Source organism: Zosterops lateralis, assembly GCF_965231275.1.
Source record: "Zosterops lateralis genome assembly, chromosome: 25".
In the NCBI taxonomy this organism is placed as follows: Eukaryota; Metazoa; Chordata; class Aves; order Passeriformes; family Zosteropidae; genus Zosterops; species Zosterops lateralis.
The window spans coordinates 174,001-190,739 of record NC_139785.1 but is presented as its reverse complement, the minus strand read 5'-3'; the positions used below and the strand labels follow the sequence as shown (position 1 = coordinate 190,739).

The 16,739-nt window shown below is 52.5% G+C and overlaps 1 protein-coding gene across 6 annotated transcripts in view; it reads left to right on the top strand.

The window, feature by feature from the left end:
• The window catches only part of BCL9L (BCL9 like), a 76,853-nt gene that overhangs the window by 49,793 nt on the left and 10,321 nt on the right, over nucleotides 1–16,739 (top strand). For 2 of the 6 annotated variants that reach the window (XM_083877895.1, XM_083877896.1), the window contains exons 2-8: nucleotides 2,444–2,804; nucleotides 4,457–4,579; nucleotides 5,789–5,999; nucleotides 6,787–6,871; nucleotides 7,294–9,676; nucleotides 10,105–10,365; nucleotides 11,608–12,369. In XM_083877895.1, the coding sequence (XP_083734021.1) occupies nucleotides 2,444–2,804; nucleotides 4,457–4,579; nucleotides 5,789–5,999; nucleotides 6,787–6,871; nucleotides 7,294–9,676; nucleotides 10,105–10,365; nucleotides 11,608–12,369 (4,186 nt within the window). Of the gene's footprint in view, nucleotides 1–2,443; nucleotides 2,805–4,456; nucleotides 4,580–5,788; nucleotides 6,000–6,786; nucleotides 6,872–7,293; nucleotides 9,677–10,104; nucleotides 10,366–11,607; nucleotides 16,211–16,739 lie in introns of those variants that run through there. The other 4 variants (XM_083877892.1, XM_083877894.1, XM_083877897.1 and 1 more) reach the window with 3 other exon arrangements.

The following is a 16,739-nucleotide window of genomic DNA, read 5'->3' as shown; positions in this document are numbered from 1 at the left end:
GGTGCGGGTGTAGCTGCACAATGGTGTCAGTGGGTTTGTGACCCCCAGGACTGTGGTGCAGAGTATTGCAGGGATTGTGAGTGCGGCAAAACGGAGGTGGGGGAGGGCCTCTGGGCCACCAGCAGAAGGAGCTGCTGCAGGGCTTGCTTTCTGGAATGCTGTCTGGCAGCAACCTCTTCCAGTGGGGCTGAAGACTCCCTTTGGCTGGCCAGCCAGTGGCTGCAGACAGCATGTGTGCTTAATGCTGAGGCTTGTGCCATATGGACCTTCTCCTCCTCCCTGCTTGCCCTCTCTGTGTCTCCTTCCCCCCTCAGCTCTCCTCCCCCTGCAAGTGGTTTGACAGAGCAATTGGGCAGGCATTGGGACAGCAGCTCTGACATAAATCTCTCCTGGTGTGGAATGAGGGGTATAAATATCCAGAGAGTGATGTGATCTTTCCAGCTGCTATTAATAGGTCTCTGGAGAACAAGAGCAAGCAAGCGAGACTGGCTGACACTTAAAGGGCTAGCAACTCCCTTATGTGCTGTGAAAATTAATCAGCACTGTAGCTCACCATCTTCCTCCAGGCTAGAGTAGAGCCCTCACCGAGGTGTGTGGGGTGGAGGTGGAGGAGGAGGGAGCAACTAACAACTCCTAGCTAGGAAGCAATGATAGGCCAAGCTGCGCGTGAAGGATCCCAGTAACTAAGGAAGAATGCTTGGGCGGGCAGTGCCACAGCAGTGTTTGCATAGCATGCCAGCAGCCCTCAGCTCAGCTTGCAGAGAGGCAGGTGCTGAGAAGACCCCTTTGCAGAGAAGACCCTTTCTGCAGGCACAGAGCTCGCTCACAGTGCATGACAAGCTGTAGCCTGCACCTTTTGGTGATCATGGTCTTTTGGCGATTATGGGTCTGCCAAATGTGCTTCACTCTGCTTTCTTCGCAAGGGTGCACTGATTTGCCCTGGCAGAGCAAGCACTTGGCTTTTGCTAGTGGTGTCTCCAGTCTCACCTTCAGCAAGCCAGGAGCAGCATGTGTATTGCTGCTGAGCTCTTGTGGTACTATTTAGACACATGGAGTTTGGTCTGGTGCTGGTGCTTCCTGTCCCTGGGTGGCAGAATAAATCTGTGTGCAGCATCTGGCCTGCGTGGTCCAAATGGGAGGAGCAGACCACAGCAACGCCCTCCTTGCGTGCTGGGAAATTCCTCAGCCTGTGCACAGGGAAGCTTCTCAGGTGCATCGTGGTGGTGTCACGCAAAGCATATAGCGGATGTGAGGAAGCAGAGTAATACCTCAGCTTCCATGAACATGTGGTTTACTCTCCTTGCCTCTTGCTTCCCCAAGAAGTAAAAATGACCGTGACAGGGTTAGGGTGTAGTTACCAGAGTTATGTGTTGGACCAAGGGTTTTTGGTGGCCTTCTAGAATACACAATGTGATACGGAGCTGCGTCCCAGTCATCTCTAATGCCTGTGCAGAGTTTCAAGGGGAATATTCCCAGGGTGAGCATGAGACTCTGCCAAGGCAAGTAGATCCTGAAGGGAAGGCTGCTGCACCATTGGTTACCTGCATGCGTGTCCCTCAGCCGAGAAACCTCTGTGTTCTGCCCTAACCTCCTCTTCTCTGCCAGAATCTGCCTTAGCCTGCAGGGCTATTCAGAAAGCTGAGCTGGGTTTTGAGCAGGAGAGCATCATCCTGCTATCCCAGCAGGCCTGTGGCATATTGCATCATCCTGCTGGGCTGGAAGCTTCCACTAATGGTGCACACCCCCTCACCCTGAGCCTTAAAGCTGGAGCTGGGACTGTCCCTCAGGGTCCTGGGAGAGGCAGAGCTTGTTTGATGAATGCCTGCACTTCCTGGCTCTGCCCTTGCCTTGCAACCCACTGCCTCCTTCTCAGTTGCCCCAACCTTTGTTCCCTGCTCTGTCTCAGTTTTCTCTTTATAGGCTTGTGTCAAGACTGTCTGCTCAGTTGTCTTTTGTGTATTTTGCAGGGCAGAGGAAACTTGTTTAGCAGCAAAAGGAGTCCCTGAAAACAGTAGGGCACCAGATTTCTCTCTAGGGTCACAAAGTCATCTAAGCTCTGGGAACACTTGCAAAATAGCTCTGAGCATCCTTCTGCTCACCAAAGGGCCAGGCTGGCATGGAGCACCCATTTCTCGTCTTGGCCTTGGAAATGAGGGCGCTCATTGTCTGTGGCTCTTCCTTGAAGTACTGGCAAGTCTGCCATGCCTGGGTGAGAGTTTTCAGCTTGTCAGCATGTGAGTGAGAAACTGCAGAGCAGGATTTTTTGCTTAAAGGGGCCAAGGCTAATTCCCAGCATGAGCAGCTCTGGGTTTTGCCTTGCCATGGACTTTGTCTGGCCCTGTGACCAAGTAACAGCCCCAGTGCACTGGTCCTGGCCTGTGCCTCCAGCAGCTGCACCCATGTGAGGGACACTGTGTTGACTTACTGCTCTTTTCTCTTGCAGGTTTCTGATCTAAGGGGCTGGGAGCTCCCTCCACTGGCACTGTGGGAATCTTTAGCCAAGCCAATGCACCCTGACAACAAACTGCCCAGCCATGGCAAGGCAGGCAGCAGCAGTGCCCTGGCCCAGCACCACGTGAGCCAAGCACCCACCTGTAACTTGGGCTCAAAGGGTGTGGGGGCAGGCAGCCATGGCAGCAAGGCCACTCAGATTTCCCCTGGCAACTCTGGACTGAAAAATAGCCAGAACACTGTTCCAAACTTCAGCTCCTTGAAGGGCAAGGTGAAGCGGGAACGAAGCATCTCGGTGGACTCTGGAGAACAGCGAGAAGCCAGCACCCCATCACAGGACACAGAATCAAAAGGTAATGCTCTCCTAGACCTTGCCTCAGCATGTCCTCCTCTCAGTTGCTACAAACATCCTGGCAGGACTTGGGATGGGAGCATTTTTGGTTTCTGTGCTCTGTGTTCTGTTCAGGCTTGTCCTGGCTGCCTGTGTGACTTTGCATCACTTCTTGTCACATCTGCAGTTTTTCGACCAGAGTGGCTGAATTCTCATTTGCTTTGCATTTCATTCCCTAAACCATTTTTTATACCCATAATCTGGCACTGGTTTTCACAGGCTACTGAGGCCATCTAAGCAACAGCATAGTTTGCTGAAATTACACCAAATGCCCCTGCATGTGCAATGTGCAAACTTCTAACTTGAGACTGAGTTGTTTTCTAGCTCCTTGGTGTTGGTAGAGAGCTGCTTTGTGGTGTTACAGCTGCCCAACAACTCAGTCACGGTTAGCAAGAAGGTGCTACAAGGGTCACTGTCTGAACAGTTCTGTGGTTTCATCAGCAATGGATAACTCTTGTGTTACAGCATGTGGCTTCTGGAAAAGGGCTGAGTCAGTGCTTTTAAATGCTTTGCCTTCCCTGTCCTCAGCAGCCTTCCCTGTAACCTCTTGCATTCCATCAAGCTCTGTGCTCAGTGGCTGTGTAGGATACTTGAGCATCTCCCAGACAGCTGTAAGAGGAGAAATTCCAGTGGTGCCCTTGGTTCCAATGAAGACTCACACCCAGTTCGCAGACGGAGAGCTTCTGTTCTGGCTTGTGCCCCTAAGGATTTGTTACCACAGTCAAAGCCATGTCGACTGACTGGCTTAGGCCAGAGCTGTGCCATGGAAGAACAGGTAGAATGCACTTGGATGGACTTCCTGCCCCCAGTGTTACAGGGGTAACCATACACCACTGATCATAGGCATTTGCAGTTTTGTCCCAGAACTGTCTTGTAACCACACTTCCACAGGAAAATTATTAAAATGGCTTGATCAGAAATGCCCGAATCTCCTGTTTTCCTAATACACTGACAGATCATGTGAATATGGTCATGATGTAAAAAAGACAATGTAAAAAAGTAAAGTCACACAATGTTTCATTAGTTAAAGCACACAACTGGAAGTTACTCATCCTGTGTCTGATTGCTCTCCCTGAGTCCCTAAGTGCCTTTACGCAAGCCACTTCCTCTCTGAGCTGCATCAGTCCCATCTGAGATGGAGGCAGTGGGGGGAGCATACGAGTTTATAGAGAGCAGGAAAGCCCCTGCCTGATTGATGTCAATAAAAGGCAGAATCTGTCTCTTGTTCCTACAAAGGATGTGAATGCGCCCTCCCATTCTATAGTCAGATTTTAATTGCTGAATCACAGACCCTTTAGGTTTACAATTAATGCCCAAAGTTCTCTAGTTTGGAACTGCAGGTAGACACATCCTGTGTGCAGGCAGCAAGAAATACATCTCATTTTGAAACTTTGGCTCTCACAGGGAAGTCTCACTAGATCTGGCTGCTAAGACAAGGAGCTCAGACTGAGCAGATGCTTCAGGTTCATAACCAGTGCTGGGCAGATGTCAGAATAAGGCTTATTGCTCAGCGCATCCTGGTTGAGTTGGCACTGCCAGCATGCAGCACCCAGCTGGACAGGACTCCAGCCTTTCAGTGCCTTAGGCACCTCTGATGGCCCTGTCCCTTTGCAGGTGAGGTGGCTCCCCGTAGTAAGCGCCGGTGTGTGCTGGAAAGGAAGCAGCCATACAGTGGTGATGAATGGTGCTCTGGGCCGGACAGCGAGGAAGACGACAAACCCCTCAGCAGTGCACACAGTGAGTGACTGCCTCCTTACCAGCTCTGAAGCTTGAATAAAGCCAGGTCCTTCCTACCACTCAGGAGGGCTGATGATGACAGTGGCACCTTTAGCTTTGCCTGTGTGTGCTCACTTAGCTGAGTGTGTGGGGGCCCATTGCAGTTGGTGATCATTGTGCTGTGTGAAGGTTTGCCATGCAGTGAAGTCTGGGACCTGTTTTGTGGAGATGCTACTGAGATGCTGGAGGGAAAGGTGTTGAGGTTGAATGTCTCTGCTGTACGTTGCTCTGGCCACACTGCCCTGGTCATAATGGCAGCTAGAGTGCGATGTGCATTGCCCTTGTGAGCAGCTGAGTCTGTGCCAGGCCGCTCACCTTTCTCTCTGCATGTGTGTTGTAAAGACAGCTCAGTCTAAAGAGGCTCTTGGGGTCTTGGCAGTGGTTCAGGCAGAGCTGAGCTGGCCTGAGATGTGCAGTTTTTGGGACAATGAAGTGTAGGTCTCCTCTGTTTTCCAAAAGCATCAGTATTCTTTGACATTTATATCTACAGTTCACTTTCCTTTCAAACTGTAACAGGGAGAAAATCAGAGATGGGGCAAGGTCCTGTGGGACCACGGAGGGGCCCATGTTGTCTGCCGGAGAACATGTAGAAAAGCAAGGAGAGGGTGGCCTCTGTGCCTGCCAGCGCATTGTTGCCATCGTCTCCAGAACATCCACTTGCACTTCTCAGCACAGTCCATAGCCTGTGCAGCCTGTGCGGGAAGGGATAGTGCTGCTTCTCTTGTCACAGCCTGCTCCCAGATCTGCCTGGCGGGAATGGGTCACGGTGGGGCTGCTCAGGGGCAGGGGCTGGCAACGAGGCAGCGCCTGAGTTCCCACACCGGGTTCCCAGCGATGTCTCCTGTGCAAATGGTGTGGTAGCAAGGTCGGGCTGCAGGAGCTGCTGCAATGGGGAGAGGCAGCTGGAGGGGAGCAGGGAGCCAGCTGAGTTAAGGGGCGAGGATAGAGGAAGGCAAGGCATGCCTCTGGCAATTGCAGTGCTTAGTAATATTAATTGTGGATCTTACTTCATAACGGCTGACGATTCACAGTCACTTACCTCTGCCGTGCGCAGCGGCCCCGGGCCGGGCGGGCCAGTGCTGCCACCCGCTGGTGGCTCGTCCGTGCCGCCCACGGGCTCCGACCCGGCAGCAGCGCCTGCCCGGCAGCTCGTCTCCTCTGCTTCCGCAGGCTGTCATGTAGCAGATCCTGCGATGTCCACGGCCCCACAGCTTGGCCCAGGGTCCAACCCGCTGCCTAACCTGAGCGAGAGCAGTGGTTCCGGCGTGCCCCATGGTGCTGCCCCTGGCTTGCGGTCAGAGGCTGCAGGAGGCGGAGGCGGTGGAACAGGGAAGCAGCCTTCACAGTTTGTTTACGTCTTTACAACGCACCTTGCTAACACGTAAGCAGTAAACCCCGTACCTCCCCCACTAGTATTGGCTGGCCTTGTCACACCTGGCCGGCTTTGTCACACCTGCCTGCTGCATGCAGCAATTGAGCACAAGAGAGCTGGAAAAACCTGTGTCTCTCTGGTTGCACAGAGTGGGAAAGCCCTGGGGTTAATGAGGTATGCTGGCAGCCTCTGCAGGTGGACAAACTTAGACTTAAATGCCCACTTCCTCCCAGTGAGGCTTGGCTCTGCACTCTGTTTCACCCACTATAGAGCCCACCTAGTCGTCATCCAACAAAATGATTCACCCAAAGCAGTGGGGGCTGGTGGTCTGATTTGAAAGTATCTAAGGAGTGGGTGTCACAGGGAGTGTAATGTAACACATGGCATGGTCCACACAGTTTCACTCTTCTGTCCTGCATTGTCTCAGCCGTAGAGTCTTAGCAGTTGCAGTTAGTTTAGTCTGTTTAGCCTAGTCTGTTTAGCTTTAGAGCTCTGCTGTACCACAGGTTCAGTGTGGGAGATCCCAGAGCATCTTGGTGACAACCACCTTAGGACAGCAGGCACAAAGCAAAGCCTGCCGCAGGACATGGGAAGAGGAAAGCTGAACAGCAAGTGATCATGCATTGGGGTCTGTGCAGGACAGATGGGAGGACTCTGAGAATATTCCCCCTTCTTGGTTACCTCCAGAGATTTCCTTCTTCCTGCAGAACTGAAGAATGGAGGTGGCAACTGGGGCCTTGGATGGGTCGGATGGGGCACAGTGCCTGTTCTCAAGTGATTTATGCTCTCTCCCTAGAGCTGCAGAAGCTGTCCTGCAGGGCCGAGCTGACTCCATTCTGGCCTACCATCAACAGAATGTCCCGCGGGCAAAGCTAGACCAGGTATACTACCTGTGAACCAACTGCTCCTGTTGGCACATGGTGCCAGCTATTACCCTTCCTGTCTGATGTGGCCATTCTCCCCCATCCTCTGGCTCAGCTGTGAAAGAAGGGGTTGCCAGAATGCCCTTTCAGTCGAGTGGGAAGCTGCTTTGCTGCAAAATCTCTGGCACAAGTCCTTGCTGTTGTCAGCTGTGAAAAGTTTGGGATGGGGCATGGCATGTTCCCCTGCTGCCATGTGTGCAGAGTACCTCCTTGTGCGTTCCTATATCATGTAGTAGTACCTACATTTTTTTCCTGCAAAGATTGAAGGTGAACTGCCATGAAGTTTCATTTTGGGACAGAGGGGTCTCCTGCAGGGTGCAGGGAAGAGTACCTTCCTAGGATCTTTCCTTGCTCAAGTTTCTTCCCCTTTTCTCTGCTAGGCACCACCTGCTCCTAAAGTGCTGGGCGTTGCTGAGCCACTTCCAATTAACCCTCCTACTGCCAACACTCCACAGTCCCAGCCACTGGCCCCTCAAGCAAGTCAGCCACAACCTCCCCCGCCACAGCCTCCAGCCCCACCACCTCAGGCCATCAGTCAAACACCTTTGCCAGCGCCCAGCAACCTGCCCCAGGAAGGGACAAGTGAAGATGGCCGGAGAGATCTGACTCCCAACTCTTTGGGGAACAATAGCAGCAACAACCAGCCTGGAAGTAACCATCCAAATACGCCTACTGCATCTGCCACCACCATGCAGCCTGGGCAAGTGGACTCCTCTGCCACACCCAGCTCCAGCCTCCTTGGAGAGGGCCCAGGCCCAGGGTTGCCAGGGAATGGGCAGGCAGGCCTGGGCCCCAGGAACACCATGAACTCAGAAGGGCTCTCAAAGGAGCAGCTGGAGCACCGAGAGCGTTCTCTGCAGACCTTGAGAGATATTGAGCGTCTGTTGCTGCGCAGTGGGGAGGCCGAGCCCTTCCTGAAGTCCAGCCAAAATGCAGGTGAGGGGAGCACTGCCCCTCAGCCACAGGCTGCCCCTGCCCAGCCCCCTGTGCCTCCTGCCAGTATGAAGAAGTATGAAGAACCTCTGCAGTCCATGATCTCCCAGACCCAGAGCCTTGGTGGGCCTGGCCTGGAGCACGAGGTGCCCCACCACCCTGGTGCTGACATGGGACAGCAGATGAACATGATGATGCAGCGGCTGAACCAGGACAGCCTGACACCAGAGCAAGTGGCCTGGAGGAAGTTGCAGGAAGAGTACTACGAGGAAAAGCGACGGAAAGAGGAGCAGATCAGCATCCATGGCCGGCCCATGCAGGAGATCATGATCCCACAGTCAATAGGGAGCATGATGATGCGTGGGCCTCCACCACCCTACCACAGCAAGCCTGGAGAGCAGTGGCCATCAGGGATGGGCAGCCAGCTGCGAGGACCCATGGATGTGCAGGACCCTCTGCAGCTCCGGGGAGGGCCACCCTTCCCTGGGCCACGGTTCCCTGGGAATCAAATGCAGAGAGTCTCTGGCTTTGGAGGGATGCAGAACATGCCCTTGGATCCTCTTGGGCCCATGAATGCCATGCAGAGGCCAGTCAGGCCTGGCATGGGATGGAGCGATGATATGTCTACTATGGGAGGCCCTGGGAACTTTCCACAAGGCACCTTGTCCTACCCACCAGGGCAAGGGGACCCAGAAAGGTTTATGAATCCCCGTGCCAGAGAGGAGATCCTGCGGCATCAGCTCATGGAGAAACGCCCAGTGGCAATGCAGAGGCCCATGGGGATATCCAGCAACTCCATGAGCCAGGGCATGGAAATGGAAAGGATGATGCAGGCTCACAGGCAGATGGATCCATCCATCTTTGCTGGGCAAATGACGGGTGAGAGCCTGAGCAGTGCCCCAATGGGAATGGATTTTGCAGGCACTCGGGGAATGCTGAGCCCCCCTATGAGTCAGTCAGGCCTTCGGGACATGGACACACCCATGGGCCCTGGCAACCTCAACATGAACATGAATGTCAATATGAACATGAACATGAACCTCAATGTCCAGATGACCCCACAGCAGCAGATGATGATGTCGCAGAAGATGAGGGGCCCCGAAATGATGACCCACCAGGGCATGAACCCTGAGGAGCTGGCCAGGGTTAGGGCTCAGAATGGCAATGGCAGTGCAATACTAACGGGACCCCAGAAAATGATGATTCCCTCACAGTTCCCCAACCAAGGACAGCAAGGCTTCTCGACGGGGCAAGGGTCTTACCCCAGCCTGCCCCAGGAGATGGGCAGTGGCTCAGACATGTTCAGCCCTGAGCAGGGCACCATGCCCGTCAGTGGCACCACCAGACTCAGCCACATTCCTCTTCCTCCGGCCTCCAATCCCACTCCCACACCAGGGGGAAACCTGGCCAACATGCACCCAGCACCTTCCCGGGGGCTGGGCCGCCGGCCCTCTGACCTCACCATCAACATCAACCAGATGAATTCCCCTAGCGTGAGTCACCTCAAATCTCCTACCCTTAGCCAGGTGCATTCTCCACTGGTCACCTCCCCATCTGCCAATCTCAAGTCCCCACAGACACCCTCACAGATGGTCAGCATGCCACCTTCAAACCAGTCTGGACCCCTCAAGTCCCCCCAAGTGATGAGTTCCTCTCTCAATGTCCGGTCTCCAACTGGCTCACCAAGCCGCCTGAAGTCCCCTTCTATGGCTGTTTCTTCCCCTGGTTGGGTGCCGTCTCCCAAAGCCACCATGCCCAGCCCAGGAGTCAACCAGAGCAAGCAGACTCTCAATATGAACTCATCTGCTTCCATCGGAGGACTGGATCAGGGTATGCTGGGTGTTTTGTATGGAAGTGCATGTCTGTGCTTAGTTTTGGCAAGTGTGTGGACAGGGTTTCTCTCCAGCCCACAAGCTCTCTCTGGAGCAGGAGAACATGTGTTCCTGTGTCTGGCCCCGCAAGAGCAAGTATTTTTTCCCCAGAGTCCGAACAGGGTCTTTTCAGGTAGATCTGTGGGACAGGCGGCAAATGCTGTGTCTGTGCTGGGCAGTCAGGGACAGGTTTAAGTGGAAGTTTGTCACTGCTCTGGAGCAAGTCTCTGCATGAGCCTTCTCAGAATCCAGAGAGTGCTGGACTGTGCCAGCTCTGTGCTTTGCAGCCTCCCCTGGTCACTGCTGTCAGGAGATAACAGTGTTGCTCTCTGGTGGGAGGAAGCCACAGTGTGTGAACAATACTAAGTTAATCTCTCTTGCTTGCAGGTTCTCTCCCTTCTGGGCCTCGGAGCAGCTCTTCTGCACCAGCCAGCAACACCTCTAGCACCATGAATCCAAACATGCCTTTTACTTCCTCTCCAGATCCATCCCCTTCCCAGAACCCCCTGTCACTGATGATGTCCCAGATGTCCAAGTATGCCATGCCCAGCTCCACACCACTTTACCACAATGCCATCAAAACCATCGCCACCTCTGATGATGAGCTTCTGCCAGACCGGCCTATGCTCCCACCTGGAAGTATGTCAGGTATCTACGTCAGGAGGTGGGCTTACGAGGGGTCAGACTGTCTTGTGGCTGCCAGTGGACCTGAGGCAGCAGATGGAGGAGGTAGTAGAAACTCCGATCTCCCCATGACTGCCACGTCACATAGCTTAAATTTACCCTTGTTTGTAACAGTCTGTGCACTTCCCTGCCCTCTGCCCAGGATGTCCATCAGCTTTTGGCTTGGGTGGAAGAACATGAGCTGCTCTGGCTTGAAGAATCCTTCTTTCACAAGACCTGGAAATTTTTTACCTTTACCAATGTAGATATATTGGGCCCAAGTTTTCATGGCCCATGGAGTTTTCTCAGATCCAGGACGTGCAGGCAGAGGTCTGCTGCTTAGAACCCTTGTGTTCCTGTGCAGTGGGACAGGGATGCTCTGAATGGGGCTTGGGAGTCTGGAGTTTTGAGGGGAGCCCAAGTGCCTGCACAGACAAGGCTGTGTTGCAGCACAGTTGTGATTTCAGTAGGCCAGATATGCTCTACTAACAAGTGGCATTGGTGAGGACACATAGGCAAATGAGTATTTTTTGTCACATAGTGACCAGCCCAAAGGGGAATTCCAACAGATTCTACCATTTGATTTAGGGGTCTAAAGCTGTCTGATAAATATTTTTGGCAGTTTTGAAAACTAAAAATCAACTTTTTGACTCTTTCACCACTGAGCAGTCACTTTGGTTGACCACAGGCATGCAAATGCTTTGGCTGCCTCTGCAGGCACTGATGGCTGCTCTGCTTTTCTGATGGGCACAGGCCTTCCTGCCCAGACAGCACCTGTGCCAGGCTGCTGACTCTTCTGCTTTTTTCCTCCTCAGCACCCGAGGTTGTTTGGTCACTGGAGCTTGCTGGGTGGCAAACCCTTTGGCAGGCAGTGGTGAAGGGTCACTCCTTGTTGCCTTTCAGGCAGCTGAGAGCCCAAATGACGAGACCATGATGTAGGAGCCAGCCAGGACTCTAAAATCAGGGGAATGTAAGAAATTACAAATCTAGCATGGGACTGGATGAAGCTGGAAGAGCCCTCTGGTGCTTGTGGGCTTGGGGTGCTGGAGACACTTTTTCCTGATATTGGTGCTTTGTAAGTGCATTTTGGAGCTGCTTACTAAGCATCATGCTCCATGCTCAGGGCATTCTGAGCAGGATTGCTTGGCAGGCTTTCAGGATCTGGATTTTGCAACCCTGAAAGGTCTGTGGGAAGGGTTAACTCTTCTCTCTTTTTCCTGTCCTTAGGCGTGACGGGGAATCAGCCAAATCAACTGCACTTGAACTCTGTTGGGCCTGGATCCTCTCAGAGCCCCATGGGAATGAACCTGCCTGGTCAGCAGCCCCTTTCCCATGAACCACCACCCCCCACCTCCATGATATCCTCCCCAAACCCTCTGGGCTCCAACATTCCTATGCATCCGAGTGGGCCAGGGGTGGGCGTGCCCCCCCAGAACCCCATGATGCTGCCCCCAGGTCCCCAGGACTCGTTGAGCCAGCAGTGTGGCCCTGTGCCCAACAGTTCACAGATGATTCCTTCTAACCAGCTCGTGTTCCCCCGCATGCAGCAGCCCCACAATGCCATGCCATCTCCTGCTGGAGGCATACCCATGGCCCCCACTGCAGGAGGTGGCCCTGGGATGCAGCAGCATTACCCACCAGGGATGCCTTTGCCACCTGAGGACCTTCCCTCCCAGCAGCCTGGCCAGATGCCCCCTCAGCAGCACATGATGGGAAAGAACATCCCTCCTCGGATTGGTGACCCCTACCCGCCCGTGCTTCCTGGGGTGGCGTCGGTGCTGAACGACCCCGAGCTCAGCGAGGTCATCCGCCCCACGCCCACGGGGATCCCGGAGTTTGACCTGTCCAGGATCATCCCATCAGAGAAGCCAAGCAGCACCTTGCAGTATTTCCCCAAGAGTGACAGCCAGGCACCCAAATCTCAGCCTTCCAACCTCCACCTCATGAACCTGCAGAACATGATGGCTGAGCAGCCCCCCGTGCGTCCAGGTATGAATGCTCCCAGCCTCCCCGGGCAGCAGGGTGTGCAGAGGGGACTCAGCATGCCCATGTGCCATCCTGGACAAGTGCCCATGCTGGGCAGGACAGGCATACCGCCCCAGCAAGGCATGATGGGCAACAGCATGCACCAGGGCATGATGTCTCCACAGCAGAGCCTGATGGCCCAGCAGAATTTCATGCTGATGCAGGCCAAGCAGAGAAGCATGTCTGTGTCGGGGGAGATGTATGCCCAGACAGGGCATATGATGTCACCTCAGGGCTCTCTGATGGGGCCCCCGCCTCAGCAGAACCTCATGGTCACACACCAGATGAGGCAGAGGAGTGTCTCCCTGGACAGCCAGATGAGTTACATCCCTGGGCCTGGGAACATGGCGAACTTGCCTTTTTAACCCTGACTGGTGCTCAGGGCTGGGGAGGGAATGGGGCTGCCCCTACTAACATTTTTAAACCTTTGTGTGGGGGTGGGTTGAGGGCCAGTGCTGGTGGAGGACACCACGTGGGGTGCTTTTCATATTGGATTCGCCTCTACACAGCCAACCAGATGTGCAGTAAACTTGATGTGAATTGGGTTTCTTTTTCCTTTCTTTTTTGGGGAAGAGGGGGTGGTGCAGAGGCTGGGAGTGGGGCTGTTACTTTGAACCCTGCGTGGTGACCAGGGACATCCAGACCCTGTGGCAGTTTGTAAAATTTTCACTTATGGTTTTCCTCCGTCAAATGTTTTTCTTGCCCTGTTTTCCTCTTTTTTTTTTTTTTTTTTTCAAATTGTCCTTCCTTTTTAAGCAACCAAAATGTGCAAGAGGGTTTTTGGAACTAGCTGTAAATAGGTCGCTGGGAAAGGCAAAAATTGTGCTGGTTTTTAATTGTTCTGTATTTCTGTGTTTTAATAGAAGCCTCAAAACATGTTTTAAAAAAGAAAGAAAAAAAACATGTCAAACAGTGTACAGGGATTGAAATCTCTCCTTGGGGGAGGCAGGAGGATCCCCAGAGTGCACAGGATGTTGAGAGATCCCATTGTAGAATGACTCCGTCAGACCTGTGTTCATGTATCTGAATGGTTTTGCACGTGTGGGAGAGGAGGTGATGCAGTGTCATGCAAATCTCAGTCCCGTGGATACATGGAAACTGTGCCTACACAAACATTACCACTGACCAAGGGCCATTAGAGGGGGTGGTGGGGGCGAGCTGTAGCCCCAGTGAAAAGCTGCTGGAGCAGTGCTCATCTAGTAGGACAGAGGTCACAGCTTTACAGGATGCAGCTGTTGCTGCTCTCTGGAGAAGCTGCTGTGTCTGGGATGGGAAGGATGCTGGCCATTCAGCTGGAGAAGCATCAAGAATCTGGGCTTCGCATATGGTAACATGCTCACCAGCTCTGTCACCTCTACTCCCTTCTCTTCCCTTCATGCTGTGTCCTCTGTAGGCAAGGTGTTGTGGTGTGCAGGGACAGATGGGCTTTGAGGTGAGTGAAGTCATGCATTCCAATGCTAGCTGGGAACCCTGATCTTCTGCAGCCTTCCTACACCAGTCTATTACCCATCCATTAACCTTCACCACTGTCATGCTCCCCTGCCACTGAATGCTTTCCCAGGTTTTCCTTGTGCTTGTCAGTCCTTCATCTGTAGAGTTTTGCAGGCAGTCTTCACTCCATCATAACCTGAGCTACTGGCATCAGCCTTGCTCTGTGGCACAGCAGAGGTCCAGCTCTTGAAGAGGACCTGTCCCTGAGTGCAATACTCTACCTCAGCATTCAGTGTTGGTAGCGTGGCCATCCTGTGCTTCAGACAGAAGAGGCCAAAGTTGAGTTGCAAAAATCTCTCATTCCTAGGTTGGCAGAAGCATGCCACTTGGACAACTCTGGCTTTTCTGGATGCACTCCACCCTCTCCGTTCTGTACTCCATAAAGTCATCCTGCATGCAGCCCTGATGGTCTTTCCCATGTGTTTTCACAGAGGGGAATGTGATGTGATGCACGTACGTTTCTGCATACATCACAGTATCTCTGGACCTCTCTGGGGACTTGCAATTTCAGCATCCAGTGGTGAACCTGGGGCACACAATTTCTGAAGGAACACTGCTTAGAGGATTATTTCCACAGAGCCAGGCTTAACACACTACCTCTCTTATAACAGACCTCACCTTCCCCAGCTTGCTGTTGCAGGGAGGAGAGGGCTTTGGAAAGGGAGATTGCCAAGTAGTGAGTGAGCAGCAACGCTTTTTATCAGGTTGCAAGCTGTTTGGAGAGGCTAGTGGGTGCTGAAATGTCAGCCTAGCAGCTGTCTTGATCCAATCTGTGAGAAGATGGAATCATAAAGTCCCATTAGGAATACATTGAAGCTTTGGAGCGTTTTGTAGTGAACAGTGCTGGGTGAGAAGCATGGGTTTGGATCTAAGGAAGGATCTTGCTGTAGCCTCCTGATTTGGGTTTGTTGTATACAATGTGAGCAAGTAACATTTTTTAAAGAGGTAAAACAGGAACAATCACAAGAAGTTCTCCTTCCTGCCATGGCAGTTGGATCAGAAGAATAATCTTCAGCCCAGACTTTGGACCTGACATGTTAGCTGGTTGGATTCTTGATCCTTTCAATGTGTGTTTCAAGGAGGACGATGTGGCTCAAACAGACGTAGCCATTTCTAAGTCTGACTTGCCTGAAAGGCTGTAGCTTCTCTTGGCTGCACTTCAAGCTGTTTGGTAGCTTCTCATAAACATCCAAATACCAATTATAGTCCCAAACTTTGCTCATCACCCACCAGCAAGTCTTGGCTAATTTAAAGCCATAACATTTTCAATATGAAAGTTTTGTTTGCCTGTAGATAGCTATTGTTTTAGCCTGGTTGAGATCTCCATGTGTTTGTACTTCCCCTGTTGTTCCTTTTGCCCAGCCCTACACAAAAGTTGCCTGGGGCTTGCAGTCCTCACTCTGTCAGCAGCACATTGTCCCTGTATCAGCAGGAGCCTGCAGGCTTGTGGCATATGCTGTGCAGTGCTCAGGAGACTGGTGCTGAGTGCTCGCAGGGGCATGGCAGTGCAAAGCTATTTCTGCCTGGCAACAGGAGGAAGACCTGTCTTTCAGTGACAAATAAGAAGCTAAGCCTTTTGACTCAGCAGCCCTGGATACAAAACGGAAATCCTGATGCTAGGTCAGAGCTGAGGACTCTGGAGCAGCAGTTAGCGCTCTTCTGCAAAATCCCACTGCCCTGGAGTAAGCCCTACCACTACTACTGTGATGGCTGAACAATGGGGAGAAGAAATGCTGCCTAACACCCCTGTGCCCTAGGCGCTGCTCCCAACTATATCTGTGAACAGCAATGTGGCAGGAGTTCCTTCGGAGGCTCAATGACAGCCAGTTCTTGTTAGACCCGGGCAAGGTTTGCCATCAGCTGGTTGCCTGCTGCCGTGACCCGTGTCTAGTCTTGTGTCTTGTAGTTTATTGCTTGGCTCCTCACCTTGAGTTCTGTGTACTGACTCCACACAATCACAGTAAAAGGTTTGTCCATCTTTTAGCCATGACTTTGCCATGTTTTTCCAGTTCCAAAATGCGAATGCTGGAAATCTGCATCTTTCAGTATGTCGGATAATCACACACCTGGAATCAGCTTTCACATTGAGGTAAAGTTGACTGACCTATTCTCTGTCATCCCATGAAGAAACTTCCCCAGTCATTTTGTACCATTATATAAATATATATATAAATATAAATATATAAATACAATATGTGAAGACATCTTATTGGTTTTTATTTGAAACAATTTTTAGGCTTGTTTTTGGGTATCTGTGCTGCCTGTAATGTATTGACCTGTTTTATAGGTGCCTTTTTATTAAAAAGACAAATTTCAAGACCTGACCCTGTGCCTGTCTTTTTCCACGTGATTTCCACAGGAATGCAGCAGAGACAGAGAGTGTGAAAGGTGCTAGAAGAATTGTGTGGGCATTGGAGGAAGCCCCTTCTCTGCAGCACTCCCAGGCACATGTTCATTCATGCGTTCCCTTACTTGCACTCACCCGTGCAGGCTCCACTGCCTGCCACGGCCCTGTAATCACTGTGTGTGTGTAGCAGGATGCTCTGCTGGAACCCCAACTCTGTCTCATGGGAGACTTGGTTGCTCTGCAGGAAATGCAGAGCAGTGTGCTATTGTGAGGGTCTTTGTGTTCCCATCTTTGGGATTGCTTTCATCAGAGACCAGGGCTTCCTCTGGTTTGTCTGCTGGAGCCTTGTTTGCAGAGCACAGTCCAGGACTGGGGGTGCAGAGGGTGTGCTGTGGATAGTGGTGACATTGCTTTCCCATACACCATCTCCCTGCTTTCTGCAGGAGCCACCTTAGAGCTTGCCTTGGCTCAGTCTCCTTTCCCAGTGGCTGAGTGG